Here is a 24,568-nt window from a genome sequence, read left to right as displayed (position 1 = left end):
GGTGTTCGTGTGTTCGCCCTCCCGGGGCGAATGGAAGGCCCGGCCCCCCCGGCCTCTGCTCCCCGGGGCGGGGCTGTGGCGGCGGATTCCGGTTCCGGTGGGGCGGGGGGGTGTTTCCGGTTCCGGTGGGTGCCGGTGCCGGCATGGCGCGCAGCACCCTCTCCTCGCGCTTCCGCCGCCTCGACATCGACCAGTACGACGAGAACCGGTTCGTGGAGGAGCCCGAGGAGGCGGCGGCGGCCGAGCCCGACGCCGGCCCGGAGGTGGAGGCGCTGCTGAGGCGATATCCTTTGGGCCGGGGGGAGCGGGAGGGGTGGGCCCGGCCCGGCGTCCCCCCGGGCCCGCGGCCCCGCCAGGAGCGGGCGCCGGTAGCCGGACACCCCGTCCCAGTCGCCCCGGGCGGCGAGGGCGGGCGAAGCGTCCCGCCGGGCGCTGTCCCCTCCTCCCCCGCCGCGGGGGCCGCGGGGTCGGTACGCGCCAACCGGCTCCTCCACCGGTGCGCGGAGGCGCCGGTGGTACCGGGGCCGCTGAGGGGCCGTTTGAGTCCTTGACTCCCGCGCCGCACAGGGGACGCGCTGCGGGCCTTCCACACCGCCATTCGGAGCTCCCCGGCCAACGCCAAGAGCCAGGCGATGAAGGTAACGGGGCGGGGGGCTCCCGAGGGGCGCCGGGTGGCTGGGCCGGGACCCCCGAGCGCCGCCCAGCCCCCGGGCTGCTGACGAGCGGTCCAGCCGTGGGCCGTGTGGCTGCGCGGGTGATCCCCCGTGTTCACCCCCTCCTTCTCTCGCTCCTGAAACCTGCAGTGAAGAACGCTCACAGCCGGTCGCAGAAATAAGCCAGCCTTTAGCGTAGCCACGGGCCCTCCGGGCGTACTGTGTCCAGCACAAATCTCGGGATCGTTTCCAGCTTTGCTGTTCTCATGTTATTCCCCTTTCCTTGTCTTCGCAGGAGCAGGCCCAGGGAACCATGCTTAAAGTCCTCACGTCTTTTAAAAGCAGTGAAATAGAACAAGCAGTGAATTCCTTAGACAGAAATGGCGTTGACTTGTTAATGAAGTACATTTATAAAGGATTTGAAAAGCCAACAGAAAATAGCAGTGCAATATTACTTCAGTGGCATGAAAAGGTACGTATTTGGTGCTCGCTTGGCTCAGCCACACTCCACAGAGCCCCCACAAGAGCAGCAGACGATGGCAGGGGGCTCGTCCTGGTATTCCCTTTTATCTCTGGTCTCGTTGAGCTCGGACTCGTTAAGCCTTTGCCTGTATTTCAGACCTTGCCCTCAGCAGGGGGGAGAGACGAGGGGCAGGGGCAGGGCGTACTGGAGGAAGCATCGTGCCTTCTATGTCTGATGAGTGCGGTGGCCCCACTGCGGAGAAGGGGCTGGGAGCGGAGCTGCGGTTGAATGGCACGGCTCGTGGCGTTCCTTTGAGGCCGAGTGTTCGGCCAAGGGTGCTCGGGCTGGCTCAGGCCTCGTGTACAGAATCATGAGGGGAGGGGTGGAAGGGCCCCTCGGAGACCAGCCAGCCCGGCAGTTTTCATCAGCCAAGTGCTGCTAGCAGCGTTTGTGTCACAGCTTCGCAACAGGATTTAGCAAACCTGTTTGGTTTGTGCAGGAGTGGTCCTCTCGTGTTCCCGTGACCTGCCCGTTGTGAGCCAGGGAGGGCAGGATGTGTTTGTCAGCTGGCAGCTGAACGTTCCCTCTCTGCGAGGGATGGGGCACGCGGAGCAGCTGCTCAGTGCCACCGCTCCAGGCAGGAATCCGAGTGAAATCCTCCCCAGCTGCAGGGTTTTAGCTGCAGCACTGGCTGTCACTGCTCCTCCTAGGAAAAACGATCCCCGGGAATGCTGCAGCTCCCCGTGCCGCCCGTGCGGTAGCAGTGCAGCCGGCTGCTGGTGTCATTTTCACAAAGTACGGGATTTTTCCTGTGATACGCAAAGACAGAACTTGCGTAGGGTGACCAGCTATTGGCAGCTGTCACCGGCTTTGCAGAACCTGGACAGGGGAGGAGGAGGGAATTTCTCAGGACAGCAAAGAACATGTTTCTGCTTGGTTGTTTGGGGTTTTTTTTCCTGTTGTTTCCACTGGAGACTATTTTCAGGTAACCAGGGGTGGGTGCTCCCAGTGCACCATGTTACACAACACTGCCCTGACTGGAAGGATGGCAGCGCTCAGAGCATGTAGGCACACGTAAAGCATCTCGTCCTCTTTGTTTTGAAAGGAACGAGGCAGGTCTGCAGTGGGCTGGGCAGGGTTTACACCTTGCTTGTGTTCTGCGTTTCGGCAGTACCGGTAGGACGTGTGGCTTGCTCAGAGAGGAGTCAGCTGCTCAGCAGTGGTACCAGTCTGTCTGCTGGAAAAGGGCTGTCGTCCCTGCTTGTATCAGGTCTGGTAACTCAGGAACGTTTACATGCGGGCAGCGCGTGCAGGTTCTGCTCCGAGCGGACGCTTTGTGACGACAGTGAGGTGTCTCATCCTCTTATCATTGTTCTCATTTCAAACATTGCAATAGCCACTGGGCTGAATCTGAATTGTGTCTGCAACTTTAATATTTATTTTTTCACAATCACATCCATCATGTTATAGACTTTAGAAGGATATGTTATTCATATCAAGGGATGCAAATGAAACTGAAGCGAGCCCTTCCTCCTTTCCTATCCAGGGATATGGGAGGTGAGACATTCTGCATCGTCAACGACATGCGACACTGGTATCCTTCTCTAGATCCAAAAGACAGTTAGATTTTGGAGAATGTAATTTTCCCTTCAGACTTAGTAGTGTATGGGTTACTAAATTATTGTATTTGGTTTTGTTTACCCTTGGTCTTATGTTATGGAGTGCATTTATAGAATATTACTATGTATGTACTGCAATAATTTAAGGCAAAGATCACTCTCATCTATATTTACAGAGGGGAAGTGAGGCACAAACTTCCCAAGATCAGAGTTCAGGTCTCAGCCTCCCCATTAGCCTTTTAACTGTTGCCCTAAATCCTTCGGAGCACACCCTGCAAGAGCAGTCAGTGTGCGAATGCAGACCTTGTCACCGCAGGGCAGAAGGCACCTGCCGAGACACGAAGAGGTGGAACGACCCGAGGACTGTATTTCCCACTCTGGTGGCAGCAGCCAGCGTAACGGGTTGTGTTGTGGTGTGGGGCTGCGTGAGCGAACCAGCCCCTGCGAGTGCTTTGTACCCAGAGAACCCCCGCTGCCGCCTTGCAGGCTGGTGGGACAATGCCGTCTTGTCACAGAGACCTGACACTGCCACATGCAGTTTAGTACCTAAGTGAAATGACTTTAAGTGTCTTTAATGTCTGCATGTGCTAGAAAGAACAAATAGATTTTCCCCAATTATGTATTTTAAAGATTTGAGAGCAAAAAGGGGTAGAATGAGGTGGAATGGCCCAAGCTGCCTGTGTGTGAAAAGTAAGTTTTTGAAGAAGAGCCATATACTCCTCTGTTATTAAACACTTAATTGCTTGTTCTTTGAAGTTACCTTTTGCGCGTGACGCAGTGACTCTGTGTAACACCTCTCCTTTTCCCGTCCCCACAGGCGTTAGCAGTAGGTGGACTCGGTTCCATAGTAAGAGTTCTTACAGCAAGAAAGACTGTTTAAAAGACTATTAACTTGAACCAAGACGACGATCAGTTTTGGACTCAGAAGAGGGAAGTAGCTGAACTGACACTGGTCCATCTTAGAGATTGCAATCTACTGAAATACTATGGAAACCTCCTCTTGGAATGCTTTTAACCCTAAAGGTGGGGGAAGAGTAAAGGTATTCCTGCATATTCCGACTATCAAATACAGGAGCCAAGACATTCTCCTGATCCCTTCTTTAAAGGCAGACTCCTGCCTCCTATTACTGTAAGAGAACAGGTATTTTCAGATGCTGCTTTAGCGATGCGTGGTGATAAAAGATCCTGTGTGTGCTGCTTATTTAAGAGGTAGCGATGGCCTAGGCAGATGCAAGATCCTGACAGCTTACGGGCAGGAGACGCGTTTATTAAAAAGACGGTTTTGTATGTATGGTCGAAGGACTAATTGGACTGTGGGGTTGGTTTCAGTGTAAAGTGCCTGCTGCATCAATAAAGTTCTTGGATCACAAGAGTTAAGTAACTTATTTTTTGCTAAACAGGAATCTGACACTTAAAAGCAGGCCAGCAATACACCAATTCTAAGCTAAGCGTCCCCCTGTGCAGGAATGCTCTTAACTCCAACTGTTTACAGAGTTCGTCCTCAAATCCAGCTATGCTGGCTCTAGGGAGGGAGACCAAGCTCAGCTGTTCCAATCAAGGCTTCTAAGATTCTGTGAATATAATACATGATCACCCAGAGTTTGATTTTTATATTCTTGTCCATCCTAGAAAGTCCAGATCTTCGGAACTTATTAACTTATGTATGTATTAGTGCATCCTCACCTTCTGCAGGACTTAAGTATAACAAAAGGAGCTGCTTGCTTGGAGGCAGTATGCAGGGAGGTGTTATCCTTGATACGTCCTGACAGAGGGACACAGCTAGTCAAACCGTCTCTACCAAAGCTGTCTCCACCATCAGCTCCAGGGCCCTGGGCGTGAGCGCTGGGGCTGTACGGCGTCCCTGGGGCTGGGCTGGGTGATCTGCCTGGAAGGAGCCCGCCTTTTGGCACAAACGAGCGCGCTCCCAAGCGAAGCAGCTGCTCAGGGAGGTCCTGCTCCAGCCAGTCTTTGCTTTTCTCAGCTGCTAAGAGTGCAGCAGCAGCAGCAGCTAACCCTGGTGAGAAGATTTCAGGAGGCAGCAACACTCGCCTTATTCCTGGCCTAAGTCCCTGAGAGAAACAGGGCCCTTAAGGACCTGGCTGACACCTGCGTTCTTACCCTGGGCAGAAGGGGGGGTTTGTTCCATGCTTTAAAATCTCTCAATTTTAAATAGCTATAGCATCCCAGGGGAGATAACCAGAACTATAAAAAGAAAGAAATCAAGATTAGGGTTTTGATCCAAAATGTATTGCACCACAAATTTCCATAGTGTTTCATAATACAATCCATATTTACAGCATAGAAGGAAAGAAATCCAATGGCCATAGAAAGGATTATGTATACCACTGTTTTTATACAAGGGAAAGTGCATTAGCTTTTTAATATATGCATACACACCATTCTTGCTCTGATATCTAAAGAAAATTCAACACTTAAGAACTAGTTTATGGTAAGTTGATCCTGTATGAGCTTTCGGATCTTAAATTATATATTCACTAACACAACTTCAATTTAAGATTTTAAGTTGTCACTCGTTAGTCTAGGCTGCCCATACTGCTTTTCTTACTGTTCAGCAGTAACCTTTCAAGCCAGGATCACCATAAACCGATTAGTCATTCAGCAGGCATCGGCGTGAGCAGAGGGAATCCTGTCCCCTGGTCTCAGGTCCCACAGAAATAGGCCGGGGCAGAGGGACATTCTAAAGAAAAAGACCTTAGAGAACAAAATCTTCCCAGAACCAACAGTCCATCCTGCCCCTGCTTTGTTTCAGTACCAGAGCAACTGATATAAACCCACTTTTTGATTGTCTGTTTTTGTATTAGAGCAGAGTCGTACTCATCCCACAAACTTCCCTATGCTATCGTTAAGGGCCATGGATCAGGTTACTAAAGACTGGCTTTGGACAAGCTTTAGTGTACTAAAAAAACCCTGTTGGTTTTCTTGACTTTAAATAAATATAACCCAGCTCTAAACTGAGGAGTGTCACTTGTGCCAAGGGAACAGCTACTGCGAGTACCTGTGTCTGGGCCATGGCTGATTAAGGAGAACCGGGGCGGCCGCTGGGGTCTAGATCTGCAGCTCATTCACCGCTCTGACGACTGACCTCCCGTGGAAGATACTTCCATCTCCAGCACAGCACGAGGGAGCATGGCAGCGGGGCGCAGCTCCCGTGCTGTACCTCTAACGCTACATCTCGACTGCCACCACCAAGGTCATTCAGACCCCTGTTAGCAAAGCAAAGTTAAAAACCTGAACAGTGACCGTATCTCTACTACAGGACAGGTTGAATTTTCTTGAATATATTTAATAAAAGTATTGTTAGTAACACAGACCTCATTGTAAGAGAATTACCAGAACTGCAGCCTGCTCGTCGAATTCCAGACATATGTAGTTTTTTGAAAATACGTCCCATTTTTAAGAAGCCAGACTTGCTGCTCCTTCCCGTTTTCATCTGGATTTTGTAGAAGTGTCAATAACTATGGGCAAAATTGTGCTTCCACTTTGTGAGGCAAGTGCCACCTTGGTCCCCTTTTCTTAGCGGGGAAGGAAAGCAAGCTGCTGGAACCAAGATTTATTCATTACGAGTTGAATTTTGCCCTCAAAACCAAAAACCTCCCAAGCAGCATTTCTTTTACCATGTAGTTAGGATGCAGTTAACAGCCCACTACATGTTCATAACAGTTTTTAAGCATCAGTATTTGAAGTACAGAAAACCACAACCCAAGAGGCGGATACTGGTTATGAAGATTTGTTGCTAGCAGACTTGGAAGAAAAAAAAATAAAATCAAAGTGTTTAGTACCAATATTCTTTACCCTTTGTCACTAGATTTTTTTTTTTTAAATAAAAGGTATTCTCCATGTGCATTTACAATACCTGGAATTCAGCTTTAAAAATTTAAAATGGTTTACTACCCCCTTCTCCCCAATGCTAACAACGTATGGTACAGGCTAATAGATTAGTTTTAAAGGCGACTGAGTATTAGGTACTATAATTAAGACCATTTTAAATATTATTTTTCTTTAAGAAAAGTAAAATCAGACAACTCTAAAGTTGTGCTCTCAAATTAAATAATCATCATCAACATGCAGCCTTCAGGACTGCAGGCCAGGATATACGCACCTTAAATTACACAGTGATATGAAAAAATGCAAACTATTAGTTATGTCAGTATAACAAGGCAAGGCAGATTTCTTTTTTGGTTAAAGCTCCTGCTCCTGTTCTTTGAAAGGCTTTTCAAACTGTCAGAAAGTCAGTACAGTACTGCCAACATTTCCTTTCCATTGCCTGCTTTCCACAGCGAGACGAGGAAGCTTTACTGTGCCCGGTTACTCAACTCAGCCCTCCAAACCAGAAGCTGGAATCACCACCATAAGAGACGCACGCGTCAGAAGCCTGAACTGCCAGCACCGCTATTAGTGAGGTTAACGTTACCCTTTGGTGCCAAGAAAGCAAGAGCGATGAGCACAAGGAGCCGACTTCCACTGAGACCGTCGAGACAACGGTCCCAAATCCAACCCAGAAGAGGTGTTTCAGTTTGTAGTGAAATTTTCTCCTTGCACAGTATTAGTTTTGTAAACAGTGTCAGAAATTCTTGTACAAAATACTGCAATGACAGTGATTAAGACACACCTGAATTAGTGTGTTCAGCGTTCTTTTCACAGAAAAAAGTGGCTAGATGCTGACTGCCTGTTTTCAGGTTCCCTTAAGGCCACAGTGTCCTTGGGCTTGAGATAGACGGCCGGATACTGCCTTTAGGAGATGGCTTGGACCCAAACCATGACATCTAGGATAGGAAAGCACAATACACGTTATGCCAGGTTCACACTTTTAAGAGGCTGAAGATTTGAAAAAGAAAGAATACGGTCATAGGCATCTCCCCCTCATTTGATGGAAAGAATCCTTTATAAAACAGAACGCCGCAGACTTCAGACTGAAGTGAAAATAGTTTCACACAAGGACAAACCAAGAATTTGGCTTCCTGCTTTTGAATATTTGACTGTACTCCAGCAAGGAGCTTCTGCCTTCCCTCCACGGACTGAGTCCTCTGGGCAAAACCGTGCCGTTACTCCTTCTCTGAAGCACTGCAAAGTTGCTGTTTCCCTCACTGAAGTGGACAATTTACGATACGCATGTATGTGATTAGCTAACATTTTAATAATAAATTATGTTTTTTTATTGTAGCTAACATTTGGAAAAGATACTTTTCATGATCTCCCAGCATCTAAGACTTTTCATTTTGGCTGCTGGGAGTCCCGTTAGAGACTACAAGTGAACAGAACCCTTACCTTGTACTCCAAAGTTTCTTTAAGCATGTTTTCTTCCTCTTGGGAAAAATTCAGTAACACAGATACAGCTTTAATTAGATGGAATGCCTGAAAGAAACCACAGCATTGTGTTGCCTAAGACGCTCTCAGGCTCTACATTCTGGACTATGATGCAGCAGTTTTTCTGCAGGTTTAGTCACAGACTTTTTAGTCACACCCGCGAAGAGCAGACCAGCAGCCTTCCGTTATCCCCAGTTCCAATAGACTAGGATGGCCTGTATCTTATTTCTTCTGTTTGTTTCCTGGCTTTCTGTTCTTTAACATTGGTTTGCATATTTTAGGGAAAGACGACAAATGGGGAGCCTAGTTAGTTAGAACAGAGAAGCAGCTTGGCTCCCGTGGCATCCTAGGTTTTTTTAAGCTTAGAACAGTTGATCAAACCAGCATGTAGGCAGGGAAGAATTGTGCCATTTAAATATACACTTGAGTCTATTAACACTATAGTACTAATATTCTAAATGGGGCACACAATGCAGAGTTTGTAAAGGAGTCAAGCACTCAGGATACCATGGAGTTGCGCAATTATTTCTTGATCTTACCCACTGACTTGCCATTAAGCAGAGTGTATTGTTGCGCATGAGTTTTTTTTACCTTTAACTTTTTTGACCCAATGTGGAGAATGTGAAGGAGCTCCAAATGCACAAGGAATTACTTCTTACAGATCAACAGCAAGTAATTTATGTCTTTTTCTTGTTTTTTTCGGGTTTTTTTTTTTGGCTGTCTTTCTTAAATATACAACCATTTGACTCTAATTACACACTCCATATGCTTTTCAGAGTAGTGCAGAAGGAATGTCTTGTAGTTTCAGATCTTTAACTTCCAGACATAACTACCTCTCAAAACTTCACATTTTCCTTTCATTTAGTTCCTTATAATCTGTACTTCCAAACATATCGCTCTTAGCTATTTTGCTTCATTGTGCTGAATCAGTCAACAACTTTTTAGATGTAAAGTATGGAATTGGCATAGAAGTGTCCTGTCCTTGGCAGGTAACGGGTGGCAGTTTCTAGAGGAAGACAGACTTAGAAAGAAAATGCAAGTGTACATCTTTACCTCAGATTCCCGGCAGGACATGAATTTCAGTACAACATGTTTAAGGTATTCAAAGTTTATCTCCCTTGAGTCATTTAAATCAGAGTTGTTTGTGACAGTCACAGAAGCATTAGGCACTTCAGAATTTGCTTTTTCACGTACTTCAGGTACCTCACTGTCAGGCCTTATTTTCTAAAAAAAGAGAAGTACATTGTAAGAAGCAATCAAACCTCAGTTGTTCAATCTACAGAAATGTATTAGACGCCCAAGGTAACCAAACACAGGTGTTCTGTAACTAAAATTCTCTGTTGCAAGAGTCAAGTGGTGATGGCTACCTGTCACACCATCCAGTCAATAAATGAGCCAGAATACCGTACTTCCTTAATTTAAGGGTTCACCGATCTGCCTGCAAACACAGGGAAACTGCAGACATCCCTAGTGAAAAAAGTTACGCTCTAGCTACCAGTCAAGCTTTTGGAATTAGTAGTGCAAGTAGCTGTCAGTAAGCGCCAGCTGAAGAGACTGAAAAAACATAACCCTTACCAACTCTTTCTGGAGGGTTTTCTTGAGTTCTGCCATTCTTTGCTGTAGCTGCTTTATCATCTGTAAGCGGAGTAAAGGACAGGGTTAATACAGTATTCATTGTCAGGATGCATTTTGACCCACAGATCTCTGGAAAAACCCACGACGAAGAGGTGTAATGAATGAAACAATCATTAAACAATGTTCACAGCTCCGAATAAGCAACCTGATGTCTTGCCTTTCCAGCTGCACAGATTAGCAGGCATGAGATAGGATACTTGGGCTTTCATGGGACAGCACAGTGGAAGTGAGCTGCATTCACACAAAAGGGCTCTGTAGGAAAGCTGTAAACAGTATCATTTGCTGCATCTTTCCACCAGAATAGATAAGTATTCCTACAATTCTGGCTGCAGTTTTTATCCACTGTTGCTATATCCTTGTACAATCCAGAGGAAAAAAACAAATTACTCACAGAATATTGGATTCAAATTGGATCTGTCATTTTGGTAAGCTTGTCCTTCTAAGGCTGCAGCGTAAGCAGCACCAATTATTAGACTTACTAATTAAAAGGGGAAAGACTAACAGCTGTTTCTGCTGTTTCGGTTCACCTTGTTTTTCTCAGCAATTTGCTGTTCCAGCTCTCTGTTATCCTTCTGAAGTTTGACAACGTCTGCAGCTGCTACCTCTCCGTTCTGTTCCACCACACGGTTTTCTGGAGAATGGCAATGCTCGTTACTCAAGACTCCTGTTGATTCCTCTAGTTCTGAAACCTATAAAAATGAAGAGAGCGAACTGCAGAGATACCACGACATTTGCAGCCCATGAACACTCCCTAGGGAGAAGGCTTGACTTCTGTTTGGTTGTTGGTTTTGGGGGTGGGGTGGTGGTGACTTTTTTAAACCAGAAAGCATTAGTAACAATCTAGTTGGCTCCATCTCTGTCTCATCGGTTTCGTAATGGTTCTCTCAAGAGATTTTACGAGTCAAACAAAATAATGGGGCGTCTTTCATAAACCAGTCACAGACCATACAGGAAACAGCTTTCTTTAGGAAGACAGGGAACAACAAATAATGGTAGTCTACACTGCTGGTGTTTCAGGTCGTGAGCAAGTTGTCAGAGCATGTATCACCACGCATGACAGAACTGGGGTCTCTTGCACACCGGTTTATTTTCTTGAGAAGTCTGAACAGATCAGATTTGCAACTGCACTCACATTTTTCTCATGTTCTCTGGCCAACAGGCACTGCTGTATCTGCAACTTCAGTTCAGCAATTTCCTTTCTTGCCATTTCTTCTTTCTCCACTGCTCGGCTATTACTTGCTTCTATGTCAGATTGCAACTGATGCATTTGCAGCAAGACAGCTTCATGATCTGAGAAAGGTGTGTAAACATAAGACTTTGATTAAAAAAAGTGGTTTTGTTTTTAAGGATGCAGGAGGGAGACTGACTAATTAATACTGAAGGATACAAAATTTTCAAAGTTATTAAATATGGAAGAAAATCTAGAATTATTACAATCTATCACACAAGACCAGAACTAGAGGCTGTACTTGGATAAAGCTGTCTGGGATACAGTAGGCTCATTTGGTCTAACCTTGACTGAGTTGGTTTAGTTCTTCCTTCTGTTTTAGAAGTATATCACATTTTTCATCAATCAGCTGGTCTTTTTCCTTTATTAAGGATGCCAGATGTGAAACCTTCAAAGCAGACAAACAAACAAGCAGAAGTCATTAAAGACAGAAAACTAGAAGAGGGCATTGAAAGATTTCAACGTACCTCAGAGGTTCAGAATCTATTTATTTTTTTTTTGTGGGAAGGACTGGAGAAGAATTCTTGTATCAGTAACTGGTATCTACAACTGGCAGGGGCTGCCTGAGCTCTGTGCTAGGCAATACAACACCTTGAGAAAGTGGTTTGCGCAGCATTAGTGTTACAGGTAATACAACGTGGATGTCTGTCATCTGTCCAGAGACTCACAGCAGGCACCAGTTCTACAGTACCGACCTCATTAAAAAGCACTGAAGTCAATGTGCTGTAAGGGCTAAAACACACTTCACTTCTGATAAACTCTGTGCCACAATCACAAATTGCCTCGTAACCAGCAGGTGGCAGCTGTAAAACAGCCGCTGAGCAGAACGAGCGATCGCCTTACACCCCTTTTACATACAGCTGGACTAAGCAAGCATAGATCTACAGCAGTCCCAGAAGAATAAAGAAACCACAAGATGGGACTAAATCCGGTCAGACTTGCTCAGCTGGCAGTTCCCAGCTTCAGCAAACACAAGCTCATTTTACCCACCATGACCATTTTTAATAAAAGAAGAACAAAACAAGACCACCCAGAATTTATATTTGGTTACTGGATACAAGCTCCTTCCTATGAGGAAATTTACAATTTTAGAACTGCTGTGCTTCAGAGGAACAAAGATGTGATGTAAGTGCTGAAAGGAACAACAACAGAACAAATAGGTTTCTTTAAAACAAACTGCCAACTAGTCTAATGCCCCAGGACGGCTGGCCCACTGGGACTAGGCACCAGCTCACAGATGTAAAGGGCACTGAAATATCAGTCACCTTCATTCTGCGCAAATGTATTCACTTGCTGCTACCCGGTCTTCCCCTCACTTGTTCATATCCAGCCGCCACAACTTGCCATAACTCTCGAGCCTACAAACTTAGGAATATCCTTAACTTTGCAGTCAGCAGCGTTTCACATTCTTCCACTGTAATAACTCACATAAGTTGATTACGCTCTTGTGCGGGCATTTACAGACACCCTTAAGTTTCAAGTTTACTGAGGCAACCACTGCTGTCTCACATGCTGTGGATACTTTTCTAATTAATGTTACTGACTGCTATGATAATTAAGTCCAAATCTAGTCTGGTCTGTGCAAGGTGGAGAGCACCCAAATATATTTTAGACCACCAGTATTAACCAACCTGCTGTTGTAATTCCTCTCTTTGGTTTCGTGTTTCTTCCAATGCTTTGGCAATTTCAACGCTGACAGTCTCTCTGCTGCTCAATTCACTCTGCAAACCAAAAGAAATTCAGAGGTTACTCAAGACAACTAAAATCAAGTCAGTCTCTCATGTTTAAACCCAAACCCATTAACAACTAGAACTTACGGGTGTTCTAACACACCATAATTTACGCTTCCAAGTGACAGTTACTGTTTTGTTTTACTGCACTGCTGCTATCTGCACATGTAAGAGCAACACAGAACTGATGCAAGAGGCCAAACATATCCAATGTTTAAAACATCCTTTAGCTTGAAGTCTCTATTAAAAAGTAGTTCCTTCCTGCAACTGATCTTTATTCCAATTGTGCATCCAAGAGTAGCTACAGAAAAAAGTTTCAACAATCTATAATTATAGTCTGTAAATCCAATGATAAGCTGTAAATACCTGACCAATTTAAGTATTTAACTTTTGTTTTGAATGTTATGAATGGAATTTGATGTTTAACTATTCTGTATTCATTACTGCTAACAGGACTCAAAAAGCTCTTCATGCCTGACAATACGCAGATGTATTATTTCTGCCTGATTTAGGCAGACCCAAGCATTCTGTTTCAGAAAAGGATCACCCATTTGTAACGGTCCTGAAATGCATTTCTACTGAGTACCAAAGCTGATTTACAGCTGGAAGTACATGCAACCTGAATGTAATACACTTTGCTGTTAACCGTCTCTCAAACGCAGCTCTGTATTTAACCCATGCCACTAACCAAGTAAGCCCTTACCTTTAGCCTGTTCAGTTCAGACTCTTGTTTTTTTAAAGAAGTCTCATACTCTTCTCTGCTTCCATTAAGATTTTCATTTTCCTTTTCCAACTGGCTCTGTAAAATAAGAGATTGCTCAAAACCTAAGCACAATTATTTTAATGCTTTATTTAAAAATTCAACACATCAAATGCTTTGTTCATATTTAGTTTCTCAAAGTATGAGATCTTCTCTTATAATGCCAGGAGCATGCAAGGCCTACAAGCTGTGTTAAAGTCATTTTGTGAAGGCTCACATGGTCCACTGAACAGTTTCCGTACTTACGATCTTCTGCTGAGTAGCTGTTTTATCAAATTCCCAAGCTGTTTCAAGAGCAGCAATTTGAGACTCCAGTCCAGTAACTTTCTGATCATACTGATGTTTCTCACTTAAAATCTGTTGCTGTAGTTTACTTCTTTCACTCTCTAGATCAGTTTGCTTAAGAGAAATAAAACCACTACGTTAATAAAATGGTATTTTGAAGCTCTGACAAGAATTGGACACCATTCCATGAGACATATGCTCAAACTGAAGCAACACTATTCCTTTGCAGGAGTGTCATGTACTCATATACAGACCCTAGTTCAGGAGACAAACAGCAAGAAAACACTTGAGTAACGAAACAACACAGAGAAATTAATCTCTCTGCGACTGGGCAGTGAACCATCATACTCACCAGCTTCTGGATCTTCAGGTCCTGCCCAGCTGCTGCTTCTTTGCTCTTTTTCAATGCTTCTGTTGCAATCTGTAGTTTTTGTTCCAGTTCTTTTTTCTAAAATATAACCATACATTAAATTCCTTACCCATTGGTGCCTACATTATTAGAAAAAATGTACAGAATGGGGGATGACCCAGTAGGGGAAGGTAAACATTAAAACCACAAAACCACATAGTTCAGAGAGACTGCTGACTTGACACACACTGCTTTTACAAACTCTTCACCACGCCACTACCCTCCAGCAACACTTGCACTTCAGCTACTTGTTTCTTAGGACAGAGAAGATATGCATGAAATCTCCAACTTCATACCCTCTAGGCCCACTGAAGGTGGGGAGATGACTGAGACATTGATCAATTAGACTTCCCTTTCAAGACTAAGTGTGACATACAGTCTCACCTTTGGCTGAAAGCACAAGAAGAGGTACAGGGCATAAAGATGCTGGGAACAGTGGGAATGTATAGTGAAAAAATAATAATATTTACCTGTGTTTCCAACTGGTTCACAGTCTCGGTGTGATGTGTTCTGTCTGTTAGTAGCTGCTGCCTGGTTTCATCCAGTTTCTGCTCAAGAGTAGCTTTCTGAACATTGAGATGAAAAACAGGACAAAGGATGAACAAAGAGGGAAGGTTTTTTTAATTAGCATTTTTCTTATTTCATTAATAAGGTCAAACTAATATGGAGCAGTTATTTTGATGTGCAATGCAGCTTTGCTCTTGGGAACCAGCAAGTTTGATGCTACTGCATAGGGCCTCTACAGATCATGTTGCCCTGGGGATAACATCGTTAATTAAGATGACATCATTAATTAAGAATGGTAAATTCACTGGCATCCTGTCATGATCCAGATGTAAGTTCTAATCAACAGCCAGGTCATAATTTTCTAACCCTGCCCAAGTTTAAGGAATTAAAAATATTTTGTCTGAGAGCTTAACTGCTGCATCACAGCAAACACAAACCCAACACTTTTGGTATTTACTTTCCAAAATGTTTTGCTACCCCTACATGGACTTCAAACTGGCTCAAGTTTACTAGGCCAAGTTCTTTTATGATAGCAACATTGTTGTTGCTATCATGAGTTGATGTGTCTTGTAGGCAACACCTGACTCAGGAAGAGCACGCCTTCCCTGCCAGCGCAGGATGCAGCTGGGGAAGCACTGCTCCGAGTCGATTCTGAGCGGGAGCATCGGTGCTCCAGAAAGAGATCAAGAAGTAATGAGAGAATGGGCATTGACCCAAGCTAAGTTCTTTGTTTTCTGCTGTTTCTTAACGCTTCTGAGGCTCAAGCTTCCAATATACAACTTTCTGTTTGTGCGTCTATGTGCAAGAACAGTTCCTCCCTGGCTCAATGCTTTGCAAGTCATGATAATAAGAGACGAACAAGGAGAAGCGTGCACTATTCTCTGTAAGGATTAACCAATAAAACTCTCCAGTTGTTCTACCTCCTGTGGGCATGTTAAAAAGCTGCTCTTTTGCTTCTAAGCAGTCAGATGCATTGCCTAAACAGACAATGCAGAAAGACCAATGAAGACATCTGTGCAATATCTACATAACCAGGCTCAATGGAGTCATGCACACAATTCTGCCCAGCACAGACCACATGCCAATATACACTGAAGGGACAAACGTGCCTGCATTACTTCATCGTATATTCTTTCCATGTAGGATAAGTAACTCATGTCCTAACAAAATCTCACTAAGATTGCACTTCTAAGCAGTCTATAAATGTATAATTACCTCCTTGAGTAGCTCCTGCACATGTTCATCCCCCGAAAGATTTCTTTCTAGCTTTTTTTCCAAGGAAGACACTTTTTCCTGCAGCTGTTCAGTAAGTTTACTTCTCTCAGCAAATTCAAAAGTCACCTGTGAGAACAAGAAATCACAGAATCTTTTTTTGTAGCAAAGCTTTTATGTAATCCATTGCAGTTTAACTTAAAAAAACTGCCATTAGGAAGAGAAAAGTCCTATTCGAAAAGACAACATGATCCCAAAGCACTTTCAAACTCGCAGCACATTACCCAAGTGTGCACCTTTACACCAGCCAACAGCAGATGCATCTTAAAACACTTCACCTTTTGCTTGTGTTGTTCATATTCCACCTTCAGAGATTCATGCTCCACCTGTAACACTTCCAGTCTCTTCTCACAATCAGAACCAGCAACTCGAGCCTAAAAATTTTGAGAAATTACCTGCTTTGAAACTTAGATTTCCAAAACACGTAACTGATATCTAATCTAACTTCTGCAGACAAGGAGCTCTTTGAATCAAATCTCACTTAACTCAAACTTACATTTTGCAAGTCTACAGAAAGCTGCTGAATGACAGTTTGTAGCTCCTGTTCTCTTAACTCCAGAGCAGTGATCTTATTTTCTGCATTTGTCTCAGCTGTCATTAGTTCATCTCTTCACAGAAAGAGAATAAAAAAAGGTGACATACCATTCCAGAAAAATAATCTTTAGCAGAGAATTCTGCTTCTTATGAAAATGGGCCAGGCAACATCAACAAGGTTTTCTTGTCCTAAAACCAGCCACTGCTTGATTATACATTTTCCAAAAAAAGTGGCAGTTAAGCATTCAAACTATGAAAAAAAGAAATCACAACAAGCTTACAAAATCCTAAACAAGTACTACTTTAACTGGCTTGAAAACAACTATAAACTTGGCATTTACACCCACATCAGCATACCAGTAGCAATTATTCAGTCAGCTCACTACATATATAAACTCTTCCAAAAAGACAGAACTGGGCACAAAGTATAGGGAACACGAATGCACTGCTCCTCCTGACACACCACATCCGTACCTCTGTGCCTCCAGCTCCAAGAACTGCTGCTGCAACTCTTGCAGATCTTTCCTTAGGCCCGACGACTCGTTGCTTGCAGCCCGAAGCACCTCTTTAGCGTGGCTTAGTTCTTGAGTGCATGCCTCTAGTTCCTGCTCTGTTTTGCTCAGAGATTCTTCCTTTTTCAAAAGCTGAATATTAGAACGTTATCTTTGACAATACAGATGACCTGGCAATACTGATAAAGTCTTCTCATTGAAGCTTGTCTCTTATTAAGTTATGAGCTGAATTAAATGAAATAATAAATAACTCCCAGGAAAAATCACTGTCGAAATAAACTACGTACCTACTGTTAGGATTTTGACACTGATCAAGACTGTATACAAGCACAAAGGCTAAAAAAGTAACGCAGAGCTACCACTAACTCAGTAGCCTAACAGAAATTTCAGGAAAGAAAAAAAAAAGTTTAAAATAATCTTACCATGTGTTTAACTTTGGCAATTTCCTGCTGTTGAAAGCCCTCCAGTTCATCGATTTCATCTCTTTTTTGAAAAAGGTTCAAACTCTGCTCCCTCATTTCTTGTAACTGTGTTTCAAGCATTTTTTTTTCCTGATAAACCAACAAAAACAAAAGGAATCCGAGAATACCGGTATGCTCATTTCAAGTCAATAGATTAAGTTTAGTTAGACTCTCTGGGAAAGGAATCTCGCCTTGCAGCTGTAAGGCTCTCTGATGGTCCTACGTGTAGAACTAGAAACTCGTCCCCATTCACGTTGCAGTAGGCAATGTGGAGCAAATTACCAAACTTCTACAATCACCAAAAAAAAAATATCCATATTCATTACAAGGCAGCCAGTGATCACGCGACTGAACTCTTGAAAATGGACAGCAAATAGTAGCATGTTTAATGTCTTCATAATCAGAGATACTTTAAAATAGCCTAAGCTAAACAGCTAGAACAAGACTGAAATCCCGTATTACAAATATCCCTACCACATAGTTTCATTTATTTTATGAAACAGATGATCTACTGCAAGACTTCAGACAGTCACTATCTCCTTCTGCATCCCAGCTGCCTCCTCTGTAACAAAGGAAACTATTGTTCCCCCTTACAGAAGTATACCTTTCTCACTGCAACCCATCATTCTTTGCCTCCCCTCTGAAAAACAACTCCAGATATACCTCCTGAAGCACTGGGGCTGGTAACGAAAGCAAATGTCTGGCCTCTCCCACTGAACAAAGATCAAACAATAAAAAGGGCTGCGCAGAGTTGAGCTGTAGGAAGCGTACAGGCTGGTGCTTACAAATACACACGCACAAGAAAGACCACCCCAAAACTCCAAAGCTTAATTACCTTTTCAATTTGACCCAGTTTTTCCATCCACTCCTGAACAAGAAAGAAGAAAAAAAAAAAATCAAAATCCGTTTGTAGACTTTCAAGGACAGCAATTACAGTTTAAAAAAAATTGCACGGTTAACGGAGATATCAAGTTGTGGTAACCATTAAAAAGGTCATCAGCAAAAGAAAACTAACAGCTAGTGTTTTAATATAAAAGCTGAGAAATCGTTTATGCTACCTGAATAAGCTTTATGCGAGTAAAATAAAATAAAAAAGTGACAACAGGTGTACTGCAACTGAATCTTACCTAACACAAGTGCAAGCTTAACCTTACATTAGAAGTTGTTGTGGGCTCTTTTTAAAAAGAGTGAGAACAGTCAGAACCATGAGAAGTCCTACACCATTTCTGGCATTTAAACTGAATACTCCCTTCTTTCCTCAATGTTGGCACGCTAAGCAAATACAATGCACAATGACTATTTTAATTAATGGCGACACCTGCTCAAAACATCAAGGTCACGCACTCAGGTCTCCACAGACGGTCAAAAGTTGAGTTTTCAAGCTCTCTTACCTGGTCCTTTTTTTCTAAGGCCAAAGCCATTCCTTCAGCCATCTTGGCTCGACTGGCCTGGTGAGCTTCATTCTGCTCCTGAAACTTCCTCATGGAGGCTATCAACAGAGAATCACCAGATATATTAAAAACTCCTCTTTTAAAATTGCTTCTCAATTTTCTATAAGTTATTTGTTACTTTAAAGAGCTTCTCCTGCAAGTAATTAGCCCCATCTTGACTCTCTAGCACTAACCCTGTGCCACCTACTTCCTCGCACCGCTTGCACGCTGTGCAAATGCCAGAAATAACAGCAGACAGCAGTCCTGTTCCTCACTGGATTATAACAAAGCTGTCGGTTTCAAAAAAGTCTCTCCCGCACGTTAGCCCCAAATTTGGCAAAAGGAGTATAACAACAACTGTGTTCAACAGCCAACACACTACTGCTGCTTTTTACACTGTAAACAAGGCAAGATTTTGTGTCTATCTGTTTGCAACCTAGAGGTGCACAGTTTGAAAGGAAGTGATTAAAACATCTGTACATCAAACCCATTTCCTTCCAACCATAACAATTTCCAACTTAAAAAAAAACAAAAGGAAAAAGAAAAGTACGTACAATCCTGATGCTTTTCTAATGCATTTTCAAGCTTCTCTTTTATCTTCTGCAAGTTTCGGATCTGATCAGCATAATCTTGTGGGAGGAGGGAGAAGCACAGACCAGGAATGAACAGACATTGGGGAAGGAAATTTATAAAAAAAAAAAAAGAAAAGAAAAAAAAAAAGAAAAAAGGATGAGTGGAAAATGACAATGATTTTCTCAATCAGAAAATCATTCCTGCTGAGGAAAACTTGGGAGACCATAACAATGAACACAAGCAAACAGTTCTGAACTGTCCATAGGGTACATGGTTGGTACAAACAGGAGGACCTATCCTAGGTGTGCTAGTTATACAAAAATGGGAATGAAGAACTATCCCACGTTTTACTTCATTCAAGAACAGTGATCTATTTAACTTGTTTTAGGAAAGGTCTCTCTTGCTGGAGGATGCAAGGATGGGGCAATTCACAGACGCTTGCATCCTTGTTCCATCCTGCTCCTTGCTGGAGTCACACAGTATCTCTGGGCTGAGCCCCGACTGGGGCTCCCGCTCGGCTAACAATCTCGCGCTCTTACCAGTACTGAGCCTACCGAGCAGAACTGACAAGGCAGGCAGATATAAAAAACCAGAACAAAACACACACGCACTTGGAAGAAATTTACGTACAATGGAAAGGCAGATTTACTTACTGACTGGCTGCTTGCATGAGTCTCTCAATACTCAGAGCCTCCCTCTCTCCTACTAAGCCCGAACCAGCACTTTTAAGTTTACCTTATGTAAACAGGTGAACGCTTTGCCCTTTCAAATTGCAATGTACAATCATTTTTGAATCCTACATTTTCTTGAACTGAACAGGAGCCTGGTAAATCTCCAAAATAAACTAAAATAATCCTGAGCTGGCTATAACCTTACCTTATTTTCCAAGGCCTTCTCTGAGCTTTGGGAAGCAGCAGCGTAACACAGTTTAACCTAGTCTTTGATCCACTCCATACAACAGGGATGGAGAGCAGCATCAGAGCAGGGCCCTTACTACAGCTTTACAGAACAAGGTATTATCTTTGAAAGAAAAAAAGCCTCAAGACTGTTTGAATATTTTGAATTTTTTTCATTTCAAAGTTCACTTCTTTAAGGATGGTTACTGTGTTACATCAGAAAGCTCAGATCTTAAGAGAACCAAAACCATTACGTACATGGAATAAGTAAAATGAAAGTGGGGAAAGACACTATTTGAAGCATGGGGACAAAACACTATCCCAGCTGTTCAAAAGAATCACGTAAATGTGTTGTGAAATCAGCAGAAGAGAGTCAGTCGTCTTTACAAAAAATCAGTTCTACTGGATGCTACCTAGATGACAATGAACAGAGTTGTTACAAATGGTAACAAAAAAACCCTAAACCCATGTATTTTTAATAAATTAAAACACTTAAGTTCAAAGGAAAATACTTCCTAAAGTAATAGGGTTTTATACGTATCAAGACACATACCAGACAGCTTGACCTCCAGTTTTCTTATTTGTTCATTTCTTCTGAACAACTGGGATGAAAGATCCTCTCTAGAGCTGCTTCCATCAGAAGCCTTGGTAGAAAAACAACACTCACGTAACTTACAAAATTTCGAAAAAGTGGATGCTGCCATATACTAACTCTGTGATAATAAACGCTACCCCACCCAGGAATAATGCTTCGGTTTCCCACATAAAGGGGAAAGTTGTACTAGCACAGCAGAATGTGTAAAAAATGCTGAAGAAGTAAAATAGTAAGGGCTTAAATTGTCAGCTCTGCAATGCTGGCCTGTTCCATGAAACACAACGCCTTTAAAAGAAGCTATAGCTGAAAACTGTTCCAACTGGGCACTGAGGAGATGGCAGAACACAAAGACTAAGGTGGGCGGGCGTGGAAATCGGGCTTTACAGCACAGGTTTCAGGATGGGTCAAAGCAAAAGTCTTTTGAAAAACTAAAAAAGTAGGAAAGAAACAGTAACACTCTTCACACGGGACAAGCTCGCTTAAGCACTAACGCAGTAGTCTTGCCATGCAATGGGCTCTCCATGCAAAATCCACTGCGTAACTGACTCGTGATTCTCAATGGGGATTTTTTTGCTTCATAAAAATCAATATTAAGAGCAGTTAAATTAATATTGCTAAAACAACTCATTCTTAGAGATTTTCTGAAAACTGCTCAAGACTTCAGCTACCATCGTTATTTGTTTTCTGTTCTGTAAACTCACAAGACGGTAAATGAAATTTCTATGTGGAACATATTAAGTGCAAAAAAATTTCAGAAAAACAGAAGACTAATATATTTCCATTATAAAATGTGTTCAAACATTAGGGGCTCCAACTTTCTGCTTAATAGAACTGGAATTTCAGCTGAGCTTCAGAAAAAAACCAAGTAAAAACTCAACTGTGTAAATAACTTCTCCATTTTGCAGACAGCAAATCAGAATAATAAAGCAACTTGCTGCAATACAGCGGGTACTGTTGGCTCCAACAGCAGTGCAACACCGTGTCTTAATCCAGGTTTTAAAAATACAATAGCCATCAAGGGGCAGAGGTGCCAGAGCACTACAGGGCTTCATTTAACCCTGGAATTATACAGCTTCCTCAAACAATGCTTTATAGTGAAAGAAAGTTTAAACCAGACATTGGAGGAACTACTATAGTTCTGAACGCAGCAAAACTGAACATGTGTTGCATAAACAATATGCTCAAGTAGGAAGGGTACCAGGAAGCCAAATGGTAAACACAGGACCACAGCAAGACCTTCGCTAGCCAGCACCCAGCTTACTTTCCTACTGCTTCAGTAATTAAATTTACAAATAGGTATCTTACACATTACTACAGCTTTATTCAATGTTTTATGTCTGCTAAACAATGTTATGTGCTGAGACAGCTTTGTAACTCATGTTTACATGGGAACATAAGCCTCCTGGTAACTCCTATGGTTAACATACAAACATTTTTTCTTCAGTATTTAAGTTTATTCAAGCTAATGATTCATTTATGCATTAAGACGTTCAAAGACACCCCAATACATAGTCAACCTATACACTAGACTTAAATTGTTGTGAGTAAAGCTGTAATAAAAATGCTGCAAGAAAAATCAAATTTCAAAGCAAAGCGTAACTTACAAAGTCATCTCCGGAGTCTGCTCCCACGGAGGTAACCGACTCCTTGCTGCCAGACCTGGGTATCCTGGCAGCTCCCCCCGGCCTGGGAGCAATCGCTGCCTCTTCTGCTATCTTCTTCTTCAATTTTGCAAACATTTTACTGCTCTGTAGCACTGGAATAGCCAGGTACTTTGAAAAGCCACTACCTCCAATATGGTTAATGTAGTGACACTCTGTTTAAAGCTTCCAGATGTTGAGATTTAATTTTGTGCCTCATCCACTCAGTTTTATTGCATTTCTAGCTCCATTAGAGCCTCCATAGCCTAACAGTACCTGCAAATTAAATAGATACGGTTTCCACACTAAGAATTTCTACCCATATTAAACACTTAAAGATAACTAAATACCTTTTAGTGTCACAGCTGTTATAAAACGCTGAGAAAAAACTCACCGCGAGCAGAACCCTTTAAAAAAACCAAACCCAACCCACGGCAGCGCTGGGTGGCACGGCTGGCCCCGCCAGCCCGGATGCGCTGCGGGAGCGGCTCTCCGCAGCCCGGTCCCCCCGCGACGGCGAGAGAAGCTCGGGGCCGGCCCGTCGGTCTCCGCCAGGCCGGCCGGCCGGCGGCTGCTGCTGCTGCCCCGCTCTGCGGCAGCCGCGGCGCCGCCGCCCCCCGGCTTCCCCGCGGCCCCCCGGCCCCGCCGCCCCCCAGCTCCCCCTCACCGCCCATATCCTGGCCCGGCCCAGCCCCGCCGCCGCCGCCGGGGCCCCCGCTTCCCCTGGCGCCGCTGACCCGGAAGCGCCGCGCGGGCCGGAAGCGGCGCGAGGCGGTGCGCAGGCGCGGTGGGGCGGGCCCAGGCCCCGGCCCCCCTCGTCCCCGCCCGCGGCGGCCCAGGCGCCTCCTCACGAGCGGTTGCCGCAGTTAATTGGCGATAAACTCCTCCGGGGGCCGGGCGGGTCTGACGGCAGCCGGGAACAGCGGTGAAGGAGGGCAGGGCCCCGCGGACACGGAGCGGCCCCCGGCGCGAACAGCCAAAGCGGAGCGATGTGGGGCGGGGGGCGGCGCACGGAAATCTGCCCGAAATTCAGTGAAAAAGGCTCAAAACGTGGTGACGGCAGCAGTGAGCAGGCCTTGCGGTTCGGTTTTATTACCAATACAAACCGAGGCGTTCGCTTCGGCAAGGCAGTAACAGCAGTTCTGGCTTTTCCCCGAGGCGCCCGGCAGAAATACAAACATACAGCTTTCCTCCACAGACACCAAACAACGGCAGAACAGTTCGGTATTACATTGCTTTGGCGATTTACAGATCCCTTGCAAAGAGAGTACTTGCTCCAAAAAAAGTTTATTCATATATCTATATATATTTTAAGTAAAATATCTGTTTTTACCAAAATACAATATACAGACGCATGGCTGTAAAGTAACTTCAAACCAATTCACTATAAAATTACTTTTGGTAATAAATACTCTGCTTCTCAGAGAGGGGAAACGCTCCTTCTGCCTCGGCCGAGGGGCTGACAGGGGCAGTGCTCCCCCCACTCCCACCTGCGTCCCCTCGGCCTCACTTCGCCTCGGCCGGGGCAGGAGCAACTTGTGCTTTTCAGCCTGCACCAGGCAAAATCCTGCCCCCAACAAGTCACTTACAACTGAGAAGTGGTAACAAACACGTGCCGAAAGAAATCTGCAAAGTCAAGGGGGCAGATACTCACAACAGACTTTTATTCTTGAAGGAAGAGCTGCTGCCGCTTGCTCTGGTACCACCTGCGCTGCTCAGGGCCAGCGAGCTGCGCCGAGGTCTGCTCTCCACGCCAACGAAACCTGGGTCTTTAAGAGCAAAACATCTATGCGTGCATCGGGGCAGCTGGCACGTCAATAAGTCAATAGGAATGCAGAGACACTCCTTAATCCTCCAAAAGATCTGTCACATTCAGAAATCTCAAACTAAATCTCATCTGTCTTAGCAGAGTAATGGTTTGGAGGGGAAAAAAAAGAAAGCATGGCTTACTTTTTAAGGCAGATACGTGTGCCTGATGTGTTCCTCCCCTCCTCTATTTGTGGATATTCAGATCTTCAAAGCACTTGCAATACATCTGGTC

The 24,568-nt window shown here is 44.1% G+C and overlaps 2 protein-coding genes across 8 annotated transcripts; one reads left to right on the top strand and one right to left on the bottom strand.

The window, feature by feature from the left end:
* Positions 1-10: 10 nt before the first annotated feature.
* On the top strand, positions 11-4,107 carry ARPC5L (actin related protein 2/3 complex subunit 5 like). 2 transcript variants are annotated; one of them, XM_054220372.1, is made up of 4 exons: positions 11-284; positions 567-638; positions 949-1,125; positions 3,553-4,107. In XM_054220372.1, exons 1-4 carry the CDS (start codon positions 144-146, stop codon positions 3,613-3,615), a joined length of 453 nt encoding a protein of 150 aa, XP_054076347.1. In that variant the 5' UTR covers positions 11-143; the 3' UTR covers positions 3,616-4,107. The 2 variants fall into 2 exon arrangements, with proteins under 2 accessions (XP_054076347.1, XP_054076348.1); XM_054220373.1 differs by lacking the exon at positions 3,553-4,107 and adding an exon at positions 2,663-3,546.
* An 853-nt stretch (positions 4,108-4,960) lies between these two features.
* Positions 4,961-24,557, bottom strand: GOLGA1 (golgin A1). Of its 6 annotated transcripts, none has more exons than XR_008469266.1 (23): positions 22,492-22,803; positions 20,846-20,936; positions 19,378-19,452; positions 18,785-18,882; positions 18,229-18,261; positions 17,355-17,483; positions 16,895-17,064; positions 16,383-16,494; positions 16,165-16,260; positions 15,830-15,955; positions 14,578-14,673; positions 14,051-14,146; positions 13,660-13,812; positions 13,357-13,452; positions 12,555-12,644; positions 11,209-11,311; positions 10,828-10,985; positions 10,223-10,384; positions 9,636-9,695; positions 9,114-9,284; positions 8,022-8,108; positions 5,752-7,519; positions 4,961-5,433 (listed from the first exon to the last, which is right to left on the bottom strand). XR_008469266.1 is itself a non-coding variant. In XM_054220356.1 (23 exons), exons 2-23 carry the CDS (start codon positions 22,624-22,626, stop codon positions 7,439-7,441), a joined length of 2,406 nt encoding a protein of 801 aa, XP_054076331.1. In that variant the 5' UTR covers positions 22,627-22,803; positions 24,182-24,557; the 3' UTR covers positions 4,961-7,438. The 6 variants fall into 6 exon arrangements, 4 of the variants coding, with proteins under 4 accessions (XP_054076331.1, XP_054076327.1, XP_054076329.1 ...); XR_008469265.1 differs by having other exon boundaries at positions 4,961-5,959; positions 7,366-7,519; XM_054220356.1 differs by adding an exon at positions 24,182-24,557 and having other exon boundaries at positions 4,961-7,519; positions 16,895-17,052.
* Positions 24,558-24,568: the final 11 nt, after the last annotated feature.

This window comes from Rissa tridactyla, chromosome 14 (assembly GCF_028500815.1).
Source record: "Rissa tridactyla isolate bRisTri1 chromosome 14, bRisTri1.patW.cur.20221130, whole genome shotgun sequence".
NCBI classification, from domain to species: domain Eukaryota; kingdom Metazoa; phylum Chordata; class Aves; order Charadriiformes; family Laridae; genus Rissa; species Rissa tridactyla.
The sequence above is the reverse complement of the archived record's forward strand: the minus strand, read 5'-3'. Positions and strand labels throughout refer to the sequence as shown.

What these genes read in the sequence shown, in the direction of transcription:
- ARPC5L (XM_054220372.1), top strand. Translation starts at nt 144, where the DNA reads ATGGCGCGCAGCACCCTCTCCTCGCGCTTCCGCCGCCTCGACATCGAC. An exon ending in CCAAGAGCCAGGCGATGAAG is followed by an intron (nt 639 to 948) that starts GTAACGGGGCGG and finishes TTGTCTTCGCAG; the next exon opens with GAGCAGGCCCAGGGAACCAT. An exon ending in TACTTCAGTGGCATGAAAAG is followed by an intron (nt 1,126 to 3,552) that starts GTACGTATTTGG and finishes CCGTCCCCACAG; the next exon opens with GCGTTAGCAGTAGGTGGACT.
- GOLGA1 (XM_054220352.1), bottom strand. Translation starts at nt 22,626, where the DNA reads ATGTTTGCAAAATTGAAGAAGAAGATAGCAGAAGAGGCAGCGATTGCT. An exon ending in AACTGGGTCAAATTGAAAAG is followed by an intron (nt 17,484 to 18,228) that starts GTAATTAAGCTT and finishes TTGGTTTATCAG; the next exon opens with GAAAAAAAAATGCTTGAAAC. An exon ending in ATGAACAACACAAGCAAAAG is followed by an intron (nt 15,956 to 16,164) that starts GTGAAGTGTTTT and finishes TTGTTCTCACAG; the next exon opens with GTGACTTTTGAATTTGCTGA.